The sequence below is a fragment of the Amphiura filiformis genome, chromosome 12 (assembly GCF_039555335.1).
Source record: "Amphiura filiformis chromosome 12, Afil_fr2py, whole genome shotgun sequence".
Lineage (NCBI taxonomy): Eukaryota > Metazoa > Echinodermata > Ophiuroidea > Amphilepidida > Amphiuridae > Amphiura > Amphiura filiformis.
The window spans coordinates 60,460,083-60,485,550 of NC_092639.1; the positions used below are offsets into that span (position 1 = coordinate 60,460,083).

The following is a 25,468-nucleotide window of genomic DNA, read 5'->3' on the forward strand; positions in this document are numbered from 1 at the left end:
ATTCCTCGATGATAACTTTATAAAATAACAACTTTATGTTAGGGAATGGGCTTTACCGGCGAGCTTATGGTTTATGGATTTTGTTATTAAGTGTTATTAATTTGGGCGAAATTGATATGGGATGGGACTTACTTTGCTATACCTGCAATTGCTTATGTTTTTCTCGGTTATTTTATGCTTTTTGTTTTATTATGTTTCTTACTAGATACTTTCTTACTTTATTGTTTCTTGTTTTCTTTTTATTGACAACATAAGTCATTTCTCTTTTTTGAATAAAAGGTATCCCTGAAAAGGGCTGTTTAGTTTGTCTTTGGTTCTTTTGAAGTGAGTTTACTGTGCTGCTCTGCACTCTACCTGGTTGCCTCCTTGACGAATACAGGTTTCAGTCCTAGTTCTCATTGCATCAATTGCGTTGCGTACCAACCTTGTGCGGCGGATACTTGCGAATATAGCAGTAATACGTTTGCAAAGATCTTGAATTTTGCCACAAATGAAGAAATCAAGTGGTGTGAGGTCTGGTGATCTTGCAGACCACTCCACAGCATGACCCATCCCAATCACACTGTTTGCTATCCGTGGACAGAGTGAAAAACGGGTACTTGTCTTTAAAAGGGCATATCTTCAAAAGTTGTGAGCCAATTAACATAATTGTTTTGGTTTATTAAAGCTAACAATTAAAGGTTTCTTTACATACCAAAATATATTTGATCAACTTTTCAAAAATAGGCGAAAAGAGGGAGCAAAGAGGGGCCTCTCTTTTTGGGACACCCTGTAGTATAAATAGTATAACACAATTCCAAAGTTGTATGTATCATTTCTACGACCTAAATTGACATAGGTCAGCCAGTATCCTTCCCGGCACGTTCGTACATTAAAATTTGCTTTTTGTTTTTGTTTTGTTTTTGTTGACGAATGAAACGAAACTCACCAAAGGCAGACACCCTCAACAAAATAATTATTTTGAGTTTGAGCAACTATATTACTGATACAGGCAACTGTACAAAACATGTAGTAAGACCAATCTATTCGCCGTATAATCGGATTAACTACCATAGCAATAGGTGAATACAATTTTTGAATGGATCGCCCTGCACTACAAGCAGATTCCACTTATCACCTGTGTATGTCAACAAACAGATTGAATACAATAGCGCCCTTTTCACAGATACTAATCTTACAGGTGCGATTATTATTATTTATTTATTCTTTCGTTAGGCAGGGTAGCCCCTTCAATGTTACTACACTGATTTCCAAGGAGGCCCTGCTGATTGATCAGCCTTTCATTGACATCTATGATTCAATGCATAGGTACCGCGTGAACGTTGTAGTGCAGGGCGATGTATTCAAAATTGTATTCATCTATTGCTATGGTAGTTAATCCGATTAATTGCGTCAGTTCTAGGGCGAATTTTAATGTTTTTGTGGAGGGTCTGCCTTTTGTCTCTGTCGTCAAAAAAAGTCAGTTTGAGCACATTATGCTTGTACATAGAATTCTCCGGTATGTACAATACATTTTGTCACATTTGATCAATATGACAAAACGTTATTACAGTAAACATGGTATAAAAACTATTATAAAAGTTAACTGAACTCATAAATAGTTATACATGTAGTTAACTTATGATATAATATTATGTATATTGATATAGGCCTAATAGTAATGATATACTGTAGTCACAATAGTACCTCATTACATAGAATGTCTTTAAACCATAAGTGTAGGCCTTAATATCCTTTGATATACCAATACCTAAATCTTACCAAAGACGTACATGTATGCCGTTTAATACCTTATTTACCTGTATTATAACTGTTGCATAATTGGACATATTAATATAAAAAAAGTATATTTTCGTTTAAAAAAAGTGAAATGTACATAATGATAATCGATCATTCTTACTAATTTTCCCTAGATGAAAAGGGTTTGTAAATGTGTATATCTAGTATTAAGTATTATTATATTGTTATATTTTTGTACATTGTCTATGCACATTTTGCTAATAATCTTTAAAAGGTGACTTGCCTAAAAGGTACTTTGTCTACTTGGGTGGTGTTAACCCTGGAATTATGGAAACCTTCGGGACTCATAACTGCTAAATTGCTGGTCTAAAGTATGTAAAAGTATACATGTTTAGAATGGCAAGCACTCGATAAACACATCTGCGAGGTCAAAATTTGGGCCAAAATGCTTATTTTTGAAGAAAATAAAAAAGGGGGTTTTGGCCTATATTTTTTCGGTCTTCGTAACAAAAACATTCTTGGGCCAAAATATTTTATTCATTTTTAATAAATAGATTAAAATATCTAGGGACTTTTTTGAGCAACTTCATACTGTAAAACCACTTAATTTCGCGAGGTATTTAATTTCGCGAATTTCGCGAGGGCTTTTGATTCGCGAAATTAAATACTCACGAATTTTATCACAGACAATTTGCACACTGGTTCCGAATTTGACAACCCAACTCTAGCAACTTCCATTACAGAATTCACCTCAAAGTCATTTTGTGACTGTGTGACATAATTTTCATTAGTAGATTATTTATTTACCTTGAACCATCATCAAAATAGCCTCATATATCATTATAAAGATCATATAAATTCCACAAAGCATTGACCCTCCGCATAAAACTTGCTAGAAAATCGTGAAATTGGTATTGTTTATCCATTTGCTGCATAGAAAATAATGACCAATTATCAATCAATCGATCAATCAATTATGCCTGTCCTCGTTCAATCAGAACATTTTATTTTTGTTTTGAACCTTGTTTTCTCACGTTGTAACACTCTAAACAAAGCTCCAAAATATTATTTTCATTGTTTCTATGATTTAAAAAGATATTTTAAAATGTTTAGAAGTAATTTTAATAACAAATTATGAGACAAAAATGAAAGTTTGTGAAACAAAATGGCCGCCCCCATGATGGTCTATGATAATGGCGTGGGTTGTTAGGGCAAAAGTATTTCGTAATTTTATCATAGTTTGCATGTTATTTCCTACAAAACAATGGCCATATTTCATTTTAGAGATATCCCAACATTCAATTTAGGGAAGGTAAGGCGGAAATACCCAGCAAAGTAAGGCTAATTTTCACTTAAGCTTCTGGCTATATGCAGAGATAAGAATTTGGAAACTTTGACGTGAAATACAAAATCCTGGATTCGCGAAATTAAGTACCCGCGAAAATGGCGAATATCGGCGATTCGCGAAATAAAGTACCCGCGAAATTAAAGTGTTAGTATTTGAAATTTGGGCGAAAATCAGGCTTTTTATTATTTTTTTTTTTTAATTGAGCATTTTTGACCATTAATGGTGCAAATTTCTAAAAGTTGGTAAAAATTTAAAAATTTTTTTTTAAAAAACCGGCTCCTAGATATTTTTATCTAGTTTTTAATCTGCAAGCAAGGAACCCACCAACTTGACAACGCCAGTATCTGATGAAGAGACGGTGCCAAATATTAACTAAATTATATATTTTTCTTATACTTTTGTATAAAATATCTTACTTGAGAAAATGTATATTTTGGGCACTGCTAGTAGCACTATGGTAGTTAATCCGATTAATTACGTCACTTTTACGGCGAATTGTAATATTTTTGTGGAGGGTGTCTGCCTTTTGTCTCTTTCGTCAAAAAACAGTCATTTAGAGCACATAATTATGCTTGTACAAAGATTTCTACGGTATGTATTGTACAATACATGTTGTCACATTTGATCAATATGATAAAATGTTAATACAGTGAACATGGTGGAGGTGGCGGGGCACGCTTATGGCAAGCTAAGCGGCTCAGAACGTGGGACTAGCTACGCGTAGCTTCTTTCTCGTTACGTGCAGCTTATTAACCAATCAGATTCGCGGTTTTAAACACGTGGAGCTGATGTAAACATCCTCTCTCACAAATATTACGTTGTTAATTTTTGTAAATGAAAATATCTGTAGTATATCAGCAAAAAAATGGTATAGGTGCTATTAAAGTAATATCTGAACAGAATGATGATTGTTCTATATTTAGGGGCTATCATTTTCTTCGGAAGGGATCCAAAATATAGGGGCCATACTTTTTGGAAAGAAAAATAAGGGGAGGGGGTCATAAATTGATAATGACAAAATGTAGGGAGTCACAAGATGACTACAGATAGTGTGTTTATTGTATTCAAAAAGACTGATTTCAATACAATTTTAGCCTGTCTAGGGGGTAAGGTGTATCGGTGGTGAAAGTCGGGGGGCATAACATTTTGATGCCGAAATAGTGAGGGCCGCAATTTATTGACGCCGACTTTTTGTAAATTTAGAACCCCCCCGTTCCGAAAAAATGATGACCCATTTTACTCTCTCCATATTTACACAGTGGCATGTGATATCGCTTTCCCTGCAATATCTTTACACAGCGCTTTACATCAGTAGTGGTTGTTGTTTGACCTTCATATCCCCTGCACCGCTAATACAGCCCGAGTATAAAGTTACTTGCTATTATAAACACGGTGTAAACTTGGAAACACTAAATAAATATGCTTTGTGTCATTTTAGCCAGGCATTAGCAACATGTTCTCTTGACACGTGCTGTGATTTGGCCTCCTTTACCCGTTCGTTATCTATGCTAATTCCGTAAATTAATTACAAGATAATAATTGTGAAAGAGGATACCTATAACTATACTACGCGCAGCTAATGACCCAACCACGTGATTAAATTTGACTATTTTGATTGGACAAACAGCTGCTCGTAACCAGAAAGAAGCTACGCGTAGCTGTTCCACGCTTTTGGCCCCCTTGGCTTGCCATACACGCTGCCCAAAACTGTAAGCCAAGTTTTCATTTTGGGAGCCTCGTAGTCGGGTGTGCAAATGTGTTGCTATTTTCCTTGAAAATGAGTGTTTATCAATAAATTTGGTATCAAAAGAAAGCTGACATTATTATCTACACTTTTATTTTGTAAACAGTTAAAATAGTTAGCTGCTTTAGGGTATATGATAGGCCAATGACAATAGAAAAAATTAATTCTATTTCGGTCACTTTTTGGAAGGGGTATCATTTTACGAAAGTAAAATATACATACATTTATGTATTGCAGGAAAGCCCTTACTCTGATCTATTAGAAAATTACATAAAATAAGATGCAGGGGTAACACAGAAATGTTAGTGACATTATACCCATGTACCACTGTCAGTTGATGTTTTGTCTCATTCACATAAATGTAGCATTAGAACCATACATCTGACAGTGTCTCTGGGTCTTTTGTTGGATCCCTTGTTCAATTTCCTTTCAGAAAATGTATACGTGTATCATGCTGGGGGTATGGTTTGAAAAATATGGGCATTTGAAGGTGAAAGTGTGTGACAAAAAGTCTGCGAGGTTAAAACACATGGCAATAACCATTTACTAGTACTTTCAATGACGGCACTAGGAATTTTTTACGGGAGGGAGAGGGCAAAGTGATTTTCTGGGGGGGCGGTCAAAACCGACACATTTTGCGCAAAATTGCCGCAAAAAGTCGAAATTTACGTAATTTTGCGGTTTGCTTCAAAAGTGGGGGAAAAGTAAGGGGGTATACAAATGCCCCCTTGCCCCCCCCCCCCTTCCTGCAGCGCCGCCACTGAGTATTTTGATGTAATAAACATCAGTATAATTTCAAGTTCAACTCACTGCGTTTTTGTTTTTTTTTGCTCTTTACTTTTTCAAACCATGCAAAAAAATTTTTGGGTCAACAAATCACAACTTAAAAAAAATATTTCCGTCGGTACATTTACAAGTTGTGCCCCCTCGGTTCCAAAATCCTGGCTACGCCACTGATAGAGACTATATATAGGCCTAGGGCCTAAATGGTCTTTAATACCACGCCGATTTATTACGTAAATACCCTAAAACCATAACCCCGTATACCATGTATACCACCCTATACCCTATAAGATCAATGTATCGTCCTTTCTTTATGATCTTTTTAGCTCGCTCGCTTTCTTTCCTTTCTTTTTTCGTCTCTCTTTCTTTCTTTATTATTTTTGCTTCCTTCCTTCCTGTACCCTTATTATATTTATAGTCTTCGTAGGCCTAATCCCGTTATCCCATCCCGTATACCATAAACCGTGCGTGCGTGCAAGTCAAGTGACGCGCGTCGTGTACGCCGACGCGCCAATGACGGCGCAGTTAATGCTAGACGCGTTGGTTGGTATAGGTCGTAAACAAATAACCGCTATATATTTGCCCGAAAAACTCACTTTTTACTGATTTTCAACCAAATTTTCGCATAACCGTCTCGGTATATTCATCGATCTCCGGTATGAATTTGGTGACATATGGATCGAAACTGACGGAGCCTTTATACACATACATAGATAGATATATACATAGATAGATACATACATACAACATTCCCCTATTTATAGTAAGACTAGCGGGATACCCGCGCTTCGCGCGGGTCCCCGCTAGACGAGTAAATGGGAGCGTTCACTATAACAGGAAGAATTACTGAACAGGTAGAATCATTAAAAAGGTACATTTTATCTTACTATTTCCTGATTAGTTTCTTACATCTTAAACTTTTCTTACATTTCCTTATTAGTTTCTTTCCTTCATTGTTTCGTGCCCGTTTCATTTAGTTACTTTAACCGTTGGCCTATTACTCGTACTTCTGCGCCGTTTACGCGCGCATTGGCGTAGTGCGAATTACGCACGCGGCGCTGACGCGCTGCCTACCAGCTGCAGTTTTTCATAACAAAAACCACGTTTTTACCCATATTTTCACTGTTTTTGCAGCCAATTCTTGACCGATTTCAACCAAATAATGTCCAGGCAATTTCCCGTATATTCCTCGATCTCCTGTATGAATTTGGCGACATTTGGATCGAAACTGACGGAGCCTTTATGTGCATACATAGATAGATACATAGATACATAGATACATAGATACATAGATACAACATTCCCCTATTTATAGTAAGACTAGCAGGACACCCGCGCTACGCGCGGGTCCCCGCTAGATGAGTAAATGGGAGCGTTCACTATAACAGGAAGAATTACTGACAGGTAGAATCATCGAAAAGATACATTTTATTTATATTATAAATCTGTCTCTTCTTACATTTCCTTTTTGCCTTTCTTTTCAGTTTCTTCTACGACGTACATGGGGCTATTTTGTTCCCATTTAAAAAAAAAAAAATTGCTGCCTAGCTTGTGATTTTCCGTTTCCATGTTATTTATTTATTTAAGCCCGTTCCCATTTTTTTTTCTAAATCTGTTATTTGTTACATTCTGATTTATTTGCTTCTTTTTTTTTCTTACATTTCCCGATTAGTTTCTTTCCTTCTTTGTTTCGTTCCTGTTTCATCTAGGCCTAGTTACTTTAACCCGTTGGCCTATTACTCGTACCTCTTTTGTCATGTTAATTTCATTTTTCTTTATAGTAGGTCTACCGCTTCATTTTGTTTATACAACACACATATTTTTCCCGTATACGTCCTCTCATAGCGTGTATGCGGACGCGTTCATCGTTATCATAATCCCGTGCCGTGACCCGTCCATGTACCTTTTTACCCTTTAATTTGTATTTATTTTTCCTTCTTTCTGTATTATCATGTCCACTGGTCTCTGGCTCGCAAGTCGCGTGGCTCTGCGCCGTTTACGCGCGCATTGGCGTAGTGCGCATTACGCTCGCACGCCGGCGCGCTGCCTGCCAGCTGCATTGACGCGCATACTGACAACTGATTTTCATAACATAAAACCCGTTTTTACCCATATTTTCACTGTTTTTGGAGCCAATTCTTGACCGATTTCAACCAAATAAAGTCGAGGCAATTTCCCGTATATTCCTCGATCTCCCGTATGAATTTGGCGACATTTGGATCGAAACTGACGGAGCCTTTTACATAAACCACATAGATACATACATACATACAACATTCCCCTATTTATAGTAAGATTCATTACGTGTCTCTGCGTCGTTTACGCGTGCCATGGCGTAGTGCTGCGTTACCCGCGCGGTATCGCTGCGCTACGCGAGCGGCTTGGCATTAGATACGCCCGTGCGACGCGCAGGTCTAGCTTAGTAACTGACTCCTTTTTTTGTTTACCTAGTATAGCAACGGACCACATTTTCACTGATTTTGAGGCCAATTCTTGACCGTTTTCAACCAAATTTTCGCATTACCGTCTCCGTATATTCCTCGATCTCCCGTATGAATTTGGTGACATTTGGATCGAAACTGACGGAGCCTTTATGTGCATACATAGATAGATACATATACATACATACATACATAGATACAACATTCGCCTATTTATAGTAAGATATAAATAATGGCGCGATTGGTTGCGCGCTGACCTGCGCAGTACATCATTTTTGGGTACTTTCATGCCAAAAGTGCACATATAATCACGTGTATGGGCAAAAAAGTAGTTGTCTCTCAACCCCGCGGTTAAGGTTACAAGTATGTGAAAGCCATCGGACCTCGCGTGTATGCGTGTATTAGAGAGATTGCGATGTTCCAAACGCAGCACGTGAAACGTACGTTTTCACGTACGTTTTTAAGTACGTTAATACGGTGTTAAATATTGCTAGTCTCGGTTCCACACTGGATTGTGCTCATTCGTCACGAAGGAGAACAGGTCAGCTGGAATGCAGACTATAATATTTGATCTAATCTAATCTAGGTCGATAGAGGGCATAGTGATTGAAAAAAATAACAGTAAGCTGAGTCTCTGCCTAATTCAAACAGGTCGCTTTTGATTTTGACTTAAATTTTGACCTACATGCTGATTAAACATATTTGTTTTTTGTGCTCCCCAAATATTATAGTTGCCCAAAAACATATATTTTGGTAGATTAAAGATCACTACATCCGTACATCATGACTTTACTTTCAAAATGAGACTTTTTCGTCCTGAAAATTGGGCGCGTTGCATGGACTAAGACATGAGGTAAAATCAGCATATTTCAACGGAGCATCTGCGTTTTATTCTACATTGGAATCCAAAATAGGAAATCGCAATGTCATTTTTTGTACGCAAAGTATCACACACATTTCAATGGGCAATCTCTGCGTATAAATATTGCGTTTAAATTCAGTCCATTTTTAACACATCGCTGTACCTTTATTATAATGATTTATTACAAGCAAAAAAGATCATAATGATAATTAGACTTTCGTTCGTATGTTTGACTGTCTTTAACATATTGTTAAATGGACAAATTTTGTGAATTTTCAACGATGTATCTACGTCGATTTCGCAAGTGGAATATCTTCAAAAAAAGCTAAATACGTGACCTCGCTTCGATACAGGAGAGTGGTTTTGAATAGATCAAAGTACGTCCGATGTCTACATTTGGAAATCGCAATGTCTCTAATATGTTATAACGTACCCTATGCGCTGGGCCTTATAAAGGGCATATCTATAATTGCAAAATCAAGTTTAACTCCATTCGAAGAGAATAATTATTACATTACAAGTTGACACTCGTTGCAATTTATTCGTATTTTTCCTGACAAAAGAGGAAATTGTGTTGGTAAAATGTGGGCTGATGACGTAAGTAAATGAAGATGACACTATATGTTCACGAGTAGTACATAACACATGAGCCCTAGAGTTCTTTTGAAGTTCATTCATGTATAAATGCGCGACCTTCATCACGATAAATTGGGATTGGACAACAAAAGGTTAGCTCCGGGCCATTGAAATTGTTTATTTGCATAATACAATATTGATATGTTACGCTCAAATTCTAAGCTCTTATTTTTTATTTTTTAGTCCAAATATTTCTCATCATGTTGATATACATATGAATTGTAATATCACAATTTACTAATATACAGCTCTGACACTGTCCTCGGTTTTGCAATCGGAATGACACCTCTCATAATTTAATTCTCTCAGACATAGACCAATCAAATCACTTCACTTTGTTTTGATTGTACCACCAATGTTAGATTATAATTTTAGTCTCTCGACGCTATTTTGGTCAGGTGATGCCAAATATATCACCTGTTATCTGTGTACAAAGATAACAACAGTGATGATAACAACAATGATTAGTTGGTCTATCGTCAAGTGACCATACAGTCCTATGACAAAAAGCAAATTGAATTATACTCAAGTCTATCTTGCACAAGGAAATTCAACTTTTCAGTTAGAACGATGTCGTGTCAAACATGTTTCGATCAATGTCTTTGAAGTACATTTTATCTGATACATCATCACACAGGTAAGACAATAACAAAATGTAGGCTATAGTTCTTCTTCGCATTTGGATGGCGCTTAAATTGAACTTTGGACTCTTTGAGTATGTGACATAAGTCACGTAAGGTTTACCTCTACCATGTTTATGTACGTATTCTCATAAACATATGATGATGCTATAAACAGGAGAAAAATGGGACACAAATGTTTGTTTCCTATACAAATTGACGTTGAAATAAGGTTATCAGCGTATTTTTAAAGCCATAAAGTACTATTTCCGTTGAAATATTAATTTTGTTACCCTTTCGCCATAATACAAACACTAATAGACTATTATAGACTCTGAGAAGTAAACAAGTATTTTTGTAAAAATGTACATATATCAGTGAAAGTTTATGCATGTTAAAGGCAAATTTTTTTCAGATGGGCTTAGGGTGCCAAATCCAAGATGGCGGCCAATTAAATATCATCATAATCGGGATCGCATTGTACAATATACAAGGTGTCCCAGAATGATTTATACCGTGTTTGAACAAAATATAAAAAAATATGTACTCAGCAGTGTAGCTAATCTTAATAAGTGCAATACAATGCCACATATGTGCCTTCTTATTATGTGACTTTCATGGAAATAGCTTGATTCGTTTTGGCGTGACATTGCTATAACTGAAAATGGACGAAAACTACATGTGTGTAATTTACAGTGCAAAGGCATCATAACACATAATATTCTTTATCACCATCGTCCATCCGCACTCTGCAATATATTGGAGAAACCCTGCATTCTTTTATAGGAAATACACCAAATTTGGTACAGGTGTAGAGCTTGCAATGCTAAATAATTCTTGATATGGGATTAAGTGAAACAATTCAATATGACATCAGATATTTAGGTTGAAAAACGTACTTTTTATGTGATTTTTACCATAATTTTTACCCAAAAATGTCATTATTACAATACAACTTCCTTAAGGATCCTCCGCAGTAAATGTTAATCTTCTTCGTTACGTAGCTGTGGGTTTGCCACTATACTATGGACATAAATACATGCTGTGACACCAAGAACGAACCTTCTCTATTCTTTTATGAAAAAGCCATCTCTGCCGACATTTCAAATGATGCAACTCACACACCGCCAAAGAAAGAATAGTTTAAAGTCACTTTTTTATTCCATGCAAGGATTGCTTCCTAACATCGTAAATAAACGATAGATCTATCGACTATTTAGTAAGAACAGGACACAGCAATACTGCATAACATTTTCCAAATAACTTTGTACTGAACGGTTAGTAATTTAACAGATTTTCAAAATAGGTTGCTTTGTCAAAACTTGGAATGCACCATTTTTACGCAATCCTCTCTAACTTCTACTAGAAACGTCAAATTTTTTTAATCTAAAAAACCTGAGAAACAATCTGTAAAACAATATGACCAATAGAAATGCCGTTTATACCTAAAAAATTCCATTTTTCCCGGTATAAATCATTCTGGGACACCTGGGACCTCCTTTTTGTGAACTAAAAATGATTTTACCTTATTCCCGTTTCTTTGGTATCTTTTTGTAGTTCCAGTATTTAATGTAAAGTGTTGTGAGCTGTAGTTGTTACTTCATATATGCATGTGCTTTGTAATTGTTCTTCATTTGTCTTACGGCCTCTTCTACTTTTCTAGTATTGGGTGTATCTATTTTTTAAATACTTGCATTGAGATCCATGCATTGGTTTGTCTTTACTTTGAGCTTTGGATGATCGTTATGTTCGATAGTTTTTCATTTGATCATAAAGTTTTATAAGCTGTTGTGCTTTTTCTTCTCCTCCTGTTTTGATGATGCCACATGTAACTCCATCAATGTATGTGCCCTGTGTCTGTGCCTTGTACGTTGTCCTTCATTATAGTGTATGAGCCTGCCCCCCCCCCCCCTCAGATGGGGTGTTTGGTACCAATGGGGGGGCAACGTTGCACTTTTACCATAGGTAGTTGATATCATGGGCTACACAAAACTGGCTGATAGCAATTGAACGGGAGTAGCTTTTAGCGGGATAAGGTCATCGAACTTCACACAGGGTCAAATTTCAAACTATACAATTGTGTTACAAACCATTCCAAAGTATTCCTAATCACGTACAAGGATTCAGAAAATGTATAGTTTGACCTATCTAGGACGTACCATTCTTGAGTTATAACCGAAAAGGTCAAAGGTCATAATTTTGGCTCTATGGAGGGTCAAAAACATCAATGTGCTCCGATTTTGCCAAAAAAGGTGTCAAAATGGTCGTATTGATGAAACAATGTAAATAAGGATAGGATTGCACCATCTGGGATGTTTCGTTACCTAGGTAACACAGCAAAATAGGTCAAGGTCAATATGCCTCAATGGTACTTACTAAAGACGTATTTATAACGGCTGCGTTGCTTTTTGTGACTTCTTTACTTTATTCTGCAGTACATGTATTGTATCGTTATTTCTGTAACACTTGCATAAAGGTTCCTTCGTTTGTCTTTCCCTTTTTCTTTTTTGTACTATACACTCGTGAAAATGGTGTAATTCAGATTTGATGTACACAGCCCCTTGCCTACTGGTGGCTCTGAAAAGAGCCGTTCACTGAAAACGCCCCTTGTCAACAGAGAACAAGCAGACTTCGCCTATCTACTAATGTAAAAGGTTTGGTGGCTCTGACAAGAGCCGTTCAATGAAGACTGTCCCTTGCCAACAGAGAACAAGCAGGCCTCCCATATCTGTTAAATATAAAGGTTTGACGGCTCTGAAAAGAGCCGTTCACTGAAGACTGCCCCTTGTCAACAAAAAACAAGCAGACCTCGCCTATCTGCTGATGCAACTGAGACAAGGACTGCTTGTTCTCTGTTGACAAGGGGCAATCTTCAGTGAACGGCTCTTTTCAGAGTCACCAGTAGGCAAGGGCGGTCTACATAGGTACTTTGTCCTGAATACGTCAGAGCTACTCCTGACGAAAGCTCAACAGTTCTAAACTTGTCCGAACCTGCTAAAAATTTACCAATTGTTATGAACTCTCGTCGTAAAAGAATATCAGACAATTCAGATTTTATGTATTTTAGACATTCATTTGAAATTAATCTGTTGTTTACAACTACTGCAGTACAAATACGAATCTGGTTGGTTCCAATTAAGTGAAGGTTGGGACATGTGCATTCCTTTAGCATATTTTTTAAACTTATTTTTAACTGATCATGTTTAGTAAGCACCCGAAACTCAAGTTACATGTTTTTGTTCTCTTTGATTTCCAGATTATATTAACCGGATTTTCAACGTAAACATCATCAGTACGTCCATAATGTCGGAAATAAACGAACTACCAGATTTTATCGTTACCAGTGTTAATGGCAACCGTCGACGGGCTGCATCACGATGGATAACCGTCGAACCGGTAATCTTTCTCGCCATGATCGGGTACGGAACCGTCGGCACGACTCGAACCCAGTACGTCCGCGATCGAATTGCGATAGACGAATATAACTACACGTTTGATGATACTAATTCCTCTTGCAATATGAATACAAGTGACCACCGTTACATTATTGAGCAGGAAATTCAAAGCAAGGCTGCAACTCTGACAATGTTGTTGAGTCTATGTACCTACATTCCTCCTCTATTTAGTGCCATCGTGATTGGAACGTGGAGCGACAACCACAGACGAAAGGCTGCTTTATTCTCTCCTGTGCTTGGTATGACCATACAAGCAGCCATTTACCTAGCCATCATCTCACAGGATTTACCACTAGAGGTCGCATTTGGCGCCGAATTAGCAGGGGGTATTATGGGAGGGTTGCCGCTACTGCTGTCGGGATGCCTTTCATACATAGCCGACGTTACCGACACCAAGCATCGCATGATACGAATCGTGGTAGTTGAGGTATCAATGCTTCTCGCTGTAGGTGGATCACAAGTTGGTTTTGGTTTCCTGATCGAACTGATGGGATTCATACCTCCTTTTTATATAGTCTTAAGTTGCTTGATTCTGGCTTTGTTATACATCACGATTCCTTACGTGTTAATCGAGACTATTGAAAATCATCAGTACCCAATTCTCTTCGTTCTCAAGTTCAGGACCTATTGCGCGAGATGTACTTGTTGTTTAAGAACAACACCAATGGCCGTCGAAGTCGATTGATAGCTCTTGGAAGCATTGCATTTATTCAAACTTTGTTGATATCAGGATATTTGAATACCGTAGCTTTATTTGGACTTGACGAGCCGTTTTGTTGGACACCTGATATTTTAGGGGTGTTTATGGCTGTGTCTCTTGCAGCAGGGGGAATAGGTAAGGAGATGAGCTATGATCATACATCAGACCTGTCAATGTTTTGTTAAACTGTCTTTTATAACCTGTTCTGCTTATTCCTGCTTTTCCTTCCGTTTCCTCCTTCTTTTCTCCTTCTTCTCCTTGTCTTCTCTACTTCATGCTCTTCTTCTTCTTCCCCTTCTCCTCCTCCTCCTCCTCCTTCTTTTTCTTCTTCCGCTTCTTCTTCTTCTTCTTCTTCTTAGCCTCCTTTTTCCTTGTTTCCTTCTGCTCTTCCCCCGGCTCTTCCTCGTCTTCGTGTTCTGCATCTTCTTTTTGTCTTCTCCTAGTTATAAATAAGTTAATAATGCTATGAACTATAATCAACTGATCAAGTGGACTGTTTATTTGAGTAATAACATTTCACACCCTTTTTAATCTGGCATATAAAATGAACCCCCAAAATCATTCCAACTATTATCTGATCAAGTGTGTTGAATTTATGATCCATTGCAGGTCTTGCCATCAGTGCCAAACTATTTTCGCTGTGTCTCAGTGATTTCTGGATCATTCATATTGGGAATATCAGCCTGCTGTTTACGATGCTAACAGTTTCATTGGCAAATACAACATCTCTTATATTTGTGTGTAAGTAGAACTAAAAAAGTATGAAACAGCAAATGTTGTGAACATGCAATTACTCGCCATCAACATGATAGGAATATAAGGTATTGAGTCCCTGGTACACTTACTTCACAGCGATAACTTTCTGCGTTCTAACTAAAAAATAGATGAAAAATCGTCGTCGGGTTACATAATAGGATAAGTTGCACATTTTAGTTATAAATTATATAGTTTCGTAGGACTTGCATAATAATACATGAATCAAAAAAGGAAACGTTCCTCTTCGGAATAATCATGATAATAGCACATGGTATTCTAGTTTTACCCCTATGCGCCCTAGAAGTGATGATGTAACAGGATTAACTACCATAGCAATAGGTTAAAACAATTTGTTTAATATATCGCCCTGCACTACAAGCAGGTTGCACTCATCAACTGTCATGCCTGTGTATGTCTGCAATCATAGATTAAATACAGTACTGCTCTTTTCAAAGGTACTAATAGTACTGCTCTTTTCAAAGGTACTAATCTTTCAGGTGCGAGTGATCAGCATGGTATTCTATAATACGGTTCAATACGTGAAAGCACTGGTGTTGTGCGATATTTAAAACAATTAACCTATTGCTATGGTAGTTAATCCTGTTTCCTCAACACTTCTACGGTGAATTTATATTGTGCAAATGTATTACAATTAACCATTATTCAATTTATTTCTTGTAGCCTCTTTAGGCGGATGCTTGAGGACGTTAGGAGCCCCAGTAGTACGCGCTCTAATGTCGAAGACGGTTGACGAAACTGAACAAGGTATTAATAGTGTAGCTTTACATTGTAAAACATTCAGTGTTCGCAACAATTAAAATATGTTGCTGGCACGAGCAAGAAAGACAAAATATGAATTCATTGATAGAAGGTTGTTAATGTTTGTTCGGTTTTTGTTACTGCGCACGTCAATAAAGGGCAATAAAGTCCCAACTTACATTCGCGTAAATTCACAAAAGCGTGCGCAGTCACGCATTATGCAATGCCCAATAGCGTGCATGTCATTCTTCCACGATGTTATGAGTCTTATTTTACTTCACCCGTTATAAGCCGAACAAACTTTAATAGAAATGTGTTCTTATACTGGTCGCATATCACATAGCTACCGTGACATGATTAGCGCCCAGATAATAAATGAATAGTCCCTTTGTATTAAACTGACCTCAGAGTTGTCATTGTCGGTACTTGCGGTCGATTAACTGTGTAAGGTGCGAAGGTGCGATTTATACATATCAAAACCCCGGATATTTTTTATAACATAACAAGGCATATCATCTTGTGCTGACTTCTGACAGATTTGCGCCCAGACACCTCCTTGCTGCAGCTGTGCCGAGATATCATATATGCGCAGGGGGCATTCCACATGCGGGCTTTAGATGGTACAAAAAGATGTTTGATCCGATGGCTAACAAGCTCTAACAATAAAGTGGTATCTCGACTGTGAGGGGTTTACGTGTTTGGCAGCTGGCCAGTAGTTTCGGGGCTTCCGTCTAAAGTACAAAGAATGTTGCTCTAACAAATAATAGTCAAAGATAATCTGACAAACCCGTCATGTATTTACATTTTTTTTTGCAGGTGTGATGTTTTCTTTCCAGACTTCTGCTGAAGGAGTAGCCATGTTTGCATCTCCCCTTATACTCCAATCTATATACGCTGCTACCGTTGAATATGATCCACATGCCGCATTTTATGTAGCCTCTGTTATCTGTACTTTACCCATATTCCTAACAATGTGAGTATGCATTCGGTATTATTATTCTTTTGATGGAGTTAAGAATGGCTTGTTTCGTAAAGAGTAGAGTGTTAATCCCTGTTCCTATGCGATTTGGATGTTCACCTTGTTATTGTGCACTACCGGCCGAATAATTAGTGGCTTCTAACAACTATTTTGATTGGTTACAAAGAGGACTATATCGTATATTGAACCAATCAGAGATATAGACGAGTCAATTTAAGTACCAAAATGAGCGCACCTAGACAAAACTGGGACACCAATGTTTTTGTTTGCTAGTGACTCTAAACACCCTCCTCTCACGCATTTAGCGTGTCTCACGCATTTGGGCACTTTCACACGCTCTTCCGACAAGGTAGTAAACTCTTACGATAAGGTTGTAATATCTTACACCATGGTAGTAAAATCTCACGCATCGTCAAAATATAGTCCGAGAAAATGCTTTTTGTGCCCCTCCCATCCGCCACTCACGTTTTAGATTCTCGAGGGCCCGGTGAAAAAAAAATCATTAGCAATTTTAGTCGGAAACAATATTTCCGTCCCCGGTACGTCTCTTTTTAATATCTGACGCCAAGATATTTTCATACACTGTACAGTTTAAATGGGCTAAATAGTCCTTGTCATGTGGGGCAGGATTAGATCAATACGAGAGTATGAGATATTGGGAATTATTTCATAGCCTCTTAACCACAGGGTTGATGGGCTACGTGGTATATAAGGGATAAACTGTGCATATGAGATGTGGGTGGAAGTGGCATTAGATCCTTTTCCTTTCTGAACCTTTTCAGAATAGGACTGTTACTGGCATTTAAAGTCATTACCAGACATTGAACAAGTCAGTGCCTTCATGGTATTTAATGGTTTTTATGCATCTTGTAACAATTAACAGTATATAGAATTACAATATGTTGATCTTTTTAAAAGTAAATAGTTTATTTTCTGATTGTCTTTTGTTGATTTCTTACAGATTCTTGCAGTACAAATCCTACATGGAATCTAATTCGTACAACAAGATGAATACTCCTGGAGACCTGGCAGCCAAGATTGGTTCTATCAACGAGAATCTGTAATAACGTTTCCTCCACTTTGGACTTTTTCAGGGGATGTGGGCAAAGGGTGAAGGCAACTTGCATGAAAGGGGACAAAAGTTGACGAAAATGATCAACTAAGACAATGGGAAAAAAAGGCATAAAAAAGGCATACAATCTAAAATATCAAGACGGCCAGCATCCCACGAGGGGGGGGCAAGAATAAGCTTCTTAAGAATAAGGGAGCAACTGTCCTCATCCCATGGCTACCCACTATCTCCGCCGTTCAATCAGGACCGCAAACATAGTGTAAACATCCGTTAGACAAACAAAAGTATTTTGTATCCAGAAGAAATAATTTTGAGTAAAATATTTTTAAATATATATATATTTTATATTTTGAAATAATTTTGTATGTCCATAACATTCTCAAGCTTACATCAAATGCCATTATAATGCATGGACATAATTGAAGCTATACCCACCATATAGCTGACTTTGGCTGGCCCAGTCCCATATTACCTCAACGTTTTAGCAATTCCACACTCAATAACCCCGTGTTTTTTTTTGGGGGGGGAAATCGTACACCGATTATAATTCTAAAGTCGTACTCCCGTAGATTTGAGTGCCTCTACTCCCTGGGTAGTACTCCCATAGTTTGTTCACCATGTCACCAATCGTCATTGTAAACATGTGATGCTGTATTCCAACGCACGGAATATCCGCCTCCTGCTGTAATGTTACCAAATAAAGTTTTTCGTTTGTTTTGATACGAGAAATACTATTCATCATGTTCATTGCGCTTTCAAAATATGTTTGCCCATGTTCAGATTACATTAGCAAAGGCAAATGAGCGGGAAACGCAAATCAATGTCCCTGATGGTTAAAACAAGTATAGTATAAAATTAAGTTCTTGCTGTAAATAAAAAGCTATAAAAGTAACATTGAGAAGAACAATCTTATTCAAAGGAGTATGTATTTCGTCTTGCCATCAAAATATGTGGATTTAACATGATTAATAAATTGGTATTGTTAAGGGATCCGGAATGTGCGTTTTTCATACTGCAGTTACTGTTCATTTTCCTCTACATAATACACAGTACTCTCACCATTGACGCGTGATCTCTGCAAACAGTGTATGTTATAGGTACATGGGCATTGCCTAGTTAACGTGAAAAATAACCGGCCAATATTTAAAGTACTCTCTGAAATTCTAGAAAATATAGTTTTGTAACATGTCCTAAATTTTTAGCTAATTTAGGTGTTTGGAAATATTCGCACTTTGGTGTTTTAGGAAGGATATGTAAACGACAGATAACACCAACAAAAATGAAGAAATTATTACAACCATTATGTTTCTCATTTTCAAGAATGCTAGTTAACAATATGTCTCATTTCAGAAACAAAGGCTCACACAGTATTGTTACCTTGCGTTTGCTTTATAATTGTTCACCCAACTGAAACTATAATACCAGCTCATTGCATTATCGCACAGGTAAAACAGAAACATGTGTAGTGTGGATTTAACCAGAGAAGATCTGATTTAACATAGTCCTGCAAAGGTCGTTGTGAATTCTTCTGCAGACAAAACTGCATCATGGAGCGTTTCGACAGTATTTTTTGTGGGACATGAGAGCACGTCAGACATATCGAATTGCATTCTGAATACGAAGAATGTCTTTCTGATATCAAATAATTTATATTTTTTGAAATTCACGATATAATACAAATTTTATGGCAAATTATTAAAATTTGATATTTTTCACATTTTTGATATAAAACAGTCCTCGAAGTAAATTTTATAAATCTAACGATATACTCTTTTATGGTGTTTTGGAAAAAAATCCATATCTTCAATACTAAAGGTCAATATTTTCAATTGATCGTCGGCTTTTCATCCCACCTTCATACACTTTAACGCGGCTGTGTACTCTAGCCATTGTTTCTTTCTCAAAATTGAGTTTTTATGATATGTTTGTACCTTGTTATGTTTTTTATAAATACAAGGAATGAAAATCCAGATTTGTAAACTCCAACTGCAATATTTTAAGGATTTTATTTCACTATTCCACTCGTGTTTGAAATTGAAAAGGAAAGAAAATCTTTGTTGTACCAGCAAGGTACTCGCGCGCAACAACTCATCGCGTTGCGTATCGCGCAATTTGTTAACGCACAAATACGCAACGCATACGCGACGCTTATCTGCATGCGCGGCGCATCTTATGGAAACACCACGGAAGCACTGATTTCACAAAAACCTAGTGGTCAAATGGCTCCGTTTTAGCTGATAAAATGTGGGTTTTTTCAAGTTTTTTCCCCCGATTTAAATATCAAGTTATGAATGGATTTCGCTCAAACTTCTCAATGGGCTGTGGATTTACCCGATGTTCACGTAATATAAGTTACAAACACGAAAACTGTCGCATTCTCCTGTGAGATTCGATGAAAGTGCAAAATGTGACCACTTTAAACTTCAACGGCCATTATTTCAATGTTCATTTTCTCGGTAAAATGACGATTTAGGTACACGATAACTTAATAAATACAGCATCTATAGGTAAGCAAATATGATCATCGTAAAAAGCATGATCGACTCAAGAAACGGTTTTCTCATTTTTTTATATTTTGGTCTATTTCCGATTTGGGCATCATTTTGTGCAAATAGGCGTTTTTGAATTTTAAAAAGTTCATTTTGATGCCTTATATGGTCAATATCTCAAAAAATAAGGCCAATATCAAAAAATAAAAAACCGTTTTTGGAATGGAGCCTCAAGATTGAGCTAAAAACAAAATAAAATATTTTGGAAAGAGTGTTTTTTGTTATGATGTACCTAACAAATATTGCCAAAAACTCACTTTTTGTGATTTTCTTCAAAATTGTTGTTTTTACCCCAAATCTGTATTTATATTAAGATTTATTGATGTCTTGCCTTCATAAAAATGTATACTTTTATATGTTTTGCGCGAATAATTACAACGTTATTGCACTTTTACTACATGCATGTCTGAGAGTACACAGCCACCTTAAGTATAAATCATCAGATTTATTTGAATCAATATATTATTGAAAAATAACACTTTGGTGGTTTGCAAAAGTTCATTCTACAAATCATATACTTTGAAAACGTGCTTAATGTATTGTTGTTAATGAGTTATGTACGTTTTACGAAAGTGTTGTTGTTTCAGCCCTCTTTACAACATAACTCAAGAACCACGGGACCTACAAAAGTATATCTGTGATATTTGAATCCTTCTACACGCTCGCTATGAAATGAGCATTGCAATTTTTGCTAAAGCTCACTACCATTCGCAAGATGTTGTGAACTACTTTTTTCTGCTGCTTCGACCAAGCAGGTCACCTTCCTTGTTTTAAAGGAAGGTGACCTGATATATTTGGAAAAAATATATTATGTATAACATAAACGGTTGCCCCTTTCAAGCATTCATACCAAAAGATCATGTAAATGTTCATTGTAAATGAGACTAATTCTTCATGGAATTACATATAATACAGAGTAAAACTGGTAGTCTAAGGTGTTTTTATTAATGATAATCATCATGATCATGTAATAAATTGATATCAAATGAAAGATCCTATTTTCTCATTAACATACTGAAATTAGGAGTTCCAAATCGGTGTATTTCAGAAGATATCATCAAAAAACTGCTGAATTAGTCAAAAATGTGGTATATCACATTTGAGACTTAATTCGGCAGTTTTTGACGATTTCTTCGTTAATATACCGATTTGGAACACCTAATTTCAATGTGTTAATGAGAAAAATATGAGCTTTCACCTGATACCAAAATCTGCATTTTGATAGGGTAAAGTTGGGGATGAGGCTGTCAATCATGTCACCTACTTTTAATTAAACATTGTTGTTGTTGTTGTTGTATTTACTAAGGAACATCTTTTTAAAAAATTAAAATTCTTTGGAAATCGAGTCGCAGACCCGGAACTGAAAACGAGAACAAAAATTTATGAACATCATTGCGACATAGAACGCGCGAGAATGTGTCAAGAACTATACAGAAGACGATATGTTGATATAAAGTCAGCAAGATTAAGTGCAAATATTTACTTTAAAATTAATTCTTTTCAACAATTACAGCTTTTATTGCTCCCCATTTAGACTGTAAATCAGGTTCACATGTGCTGGTAACGCTGGCTGTGTAATGTTATGTGATCCTGAATAATCTAATTTAATCATAATACACTTTGTTGTGAAAGTGTTACAAATTCAGTCGCTGAGCGAAGAATGATCGAGATGTGGATTACGCCGAAAGTGCGCATTTATCCCAAAAACTGATCATAATGCTGGTTTTATACTTCCGGCCGCTTGCCAATGAGCGGAGTGACGCTTCATCATGCCTCTTGCACAAGTTTGCAAACGGAGCGTCACATCGCTCAACGGCGGCCTGAAAGCCACTGTTGCCGTTCAGCACCGCTCCAAAATCATATGGTCGAATCCAACCAAAAGTGACCACGGGCCAAAAATAAAAGTCCGAAATAAAAATGTCTCCACAATTTTTTCCTTTTGCCCATTGATTGATGACATATTGGCCTTATAGGAACCAAAAGTGCCATTACTAATCTTGAAAAATAAATCCAGGACGTGTGATAGTAAATGTGATATCAAAACCCAATGTTACCTACGAATACCACTAGGATGCTTTCACTATCGCAATACTAATCAACCTAAAACAAATGGAATATTCCCATTAACGCTTTTTTCGTGTAATGTAGACCACAGGGTGTCAGGAAAATGCTAGCTCAACCAGAAAATATTTGTTTTATTTTTATAACGCGATCAATATGATCTTAGTCAATTTATGCTAGTTTATTTTGAAAATGAAGTTTAGGTCAGTTTCTGTATTTTATTTATCAAATGAGTATGAATCAATTTACACATTGTATAAGAACGAGTAGGATATATGTTTTCAAGAATATTAGGAATTATAAGCATACACCTAACGCTTTATACAATGAAAAGGTGAACAAACCCGGGTATTCGTAGGTAACATGAGCGATTTAACAATATCTATATTGAGTTTAGAGGTTTAAAGTTTGCTATTATGGTAATGAATTAATAAAATGGTAGTATTTAGATCTCTTTCAGATGGTACGTCCAAATGAATAAATGCTATTACCTTAGATCAAAAATTTTTTGATGCTTTTAGCAAGATTTTGACCACTTCATTTTGATATACAAGTAGTTAATCAGCAATTTTACATAATAAATAATTGTTGAATGAATCCGTATATGGGTAATAATAGTGTCCTGGGGTACCGCTTAAAGTTTTTGACAATTAATTTCCATTGGTAGCGACACTTCATTACACATGTCATGTATTATGCTGTATTCGTAAGTAACATTTCAGTATTTGTAGGTAAGAATTAGACTTTTGGTGGATATCCCAATCAAAACTTCATTTTATAAAGCACTTTGAATGTATCATTTTCTTTATGTGCCTTTATTGATACTTTAGACCCTATCATGTATTAATAATGTCGGTTCACAGCGGTTGAAAGAGTATTGAAGTAAGAAACAAGGTTACTAAAGTGACTTTAATTTGCTTAATTGCACACAACTCGCTTAAAACCGTTATGCAGACTTGTGAAGTCCATCTTGGAGTCAGTTACGTCTTGTGGCCTTTCGTTTGAGGGCAACTACAATTAGCTTTATACCAGGGTCCATCATTATGTTGTCTAGATCATGAGACAATGAGAACAGTCGTTTTTTCCATGGTATTCGTAGGTAACCTTAGCGAAAACGTCAAAAGTTACCTTCGAATAAATCAATTCGGACACAAATTACTCAGAAACCAGAAGGTTGGTAAACATTTAAAATGAAGCACACATGACAGTTGACAAATCCAAGTATTTATCCCCTTCTAATCTTCTTTGAATCTGATTTTTCTTTCAAATGAGCAGACCGTCGTCTATTTCAGTACATATTTTTCAACAATTAAGCCGTATTCAGTTTTGCATGGTGGGCATGTATGTGAATTCGCAACTTTCATTGACATATGATTTGATAGCAAACATACAGGCCTTCGTTATGTACCAATATGGGCATTGGCATGAATGGCGGTGTTTCACAATACTGTCATGATAAAAATTGTATTCGTAGGTAACATTCGGTTACCGAAATTTACCTACGAATACTTGCTTTTATTGTTGACATCTCAGAAAAATTTAAACGCAGGCTATTGAAACTTGGTAGAAATAAAGAGTGTATTACCCTGCACCTATTGCTTAACTATTGTTTACTATTCTCTCACTTTGTGGAAATGACACAGCTTTTAACGTGTATTCGGAGGTAATGCATATTTTTTTTACCAAACCTACCTTTGTGCCATTTAGAATTTCTGGCAGCTAAACACAATAATAAAGATGCCTGAATGCAATGCATTTCAGTATTGGACATATCAAAGCTTGTATCAATTGCGCATTTATTAGTGATTTCCATTTTTTAAAGATATATCTAGTGCTATGAAAAATTGTATTCGTAGGTAATGTAAAAAAATACCACTCAAAAAATGATCACAAAAAATTCATAATTATGTACAAATATGTGAAAAATTGAACAGGCAATCTTTGAATACACGCCTTTCAGGAAATCAATTTAGATTCAATCCAATGACTTCTTTTCATAACTGATTTAGACGTTTTTAAAAATACTTTAAGAAATATTTTGAAAAAATGGGTAAAAATAGCATGTTTTGGGGTCTCTGTGTCTAAGTTTTTCACAGAAGGGGGTCTTATTATATATGGCGCGAAGCGTATGATCAAGGCGAATAAACACAATACAAAAATGAATGCCAATTGATTAATACTTTTAAGTTATGGCCCTGAACATGCCGTGTACACTTTTCGTTGGATTCGACCATATATTTGTTCTCATACGTTAGAGCGGCACCGCTCCGAGTTCACTTGAATTCAACTCCCAGCTGCCGCTTGGAGTGATCGATATATCGGCCTGCCGTTGGTCACCACTAGCGTTTGTGGTGCGATTGCGCAGTGAAGCAAAATCATCTTCAGCGCGGCAAGCGGCAGGAAAGTATGAAACCAGTATTATTGGTCTTCTTCGAGTTCTGATTTGCTAAGATTATGTATCTGGCAAATGGGGCAGATTTGATTCAAGTTGCCTGTTTCCTAAAAACGAAAGTAACGCCATTTATGCAAAAAGGATATAATTATATTTTCTTCAAGCCTTCAGTGGACTTTGCGAGACATAGGGGCCTTAATTTGGAACTGGAATTCAGAAAGTCGTTCGAAACTTATTGAGCAAAATCCGGGAGCAAAATGGATTAGCAACAAAAAACCAGATTGCATGATAAGTAGAAGTAACCTGTTGTATTGATATTTCATTATTTGCATTTATACGATTCTGTACGACCATTGGTCATTATGTGCTATACAAACTGCACTTGGAAATAAATTGTTAACCTGCTTTGAATTATAAAAGAGTATGTTAATTGTGTATCATTGAGTGTTCTTGGGACAAAGGTGTTCTCAGCCTTTAGTCCTGTACGTAACAAATAACGTATCATGTGCAATCTAAAAATATAAATTCGGGCCGTGCATAAAAATCGACGAAGGCTTTAGGATTTGATGAT

General features: G+C 36.6%; 1 protein-coding gene across 1 annotated transcript; it reads left to right on the plus strand.

The window, feature by feature from the left end:
- Positions 1–13,477: 13,477 nt before the first annotated feature.
- Positions 13,478–17,887, plus strand: LOC140166969 (proton-coupled folate transporter-like). Its single transcript, XM_072190453.1, is given in 6 exon segments — positions 13,478–14,295; positions 14,298–14,464; positions 14,939–15,070; positions 15,767–15,850; positions 16,661–16,817; positions 17,785–17,887. Coding segments are annotated over 6 exon segments (1,461 nt in total).
- The last annotated feature ends 7,581 nt before the right edge of the window (positions 17,888–25,468 follow it).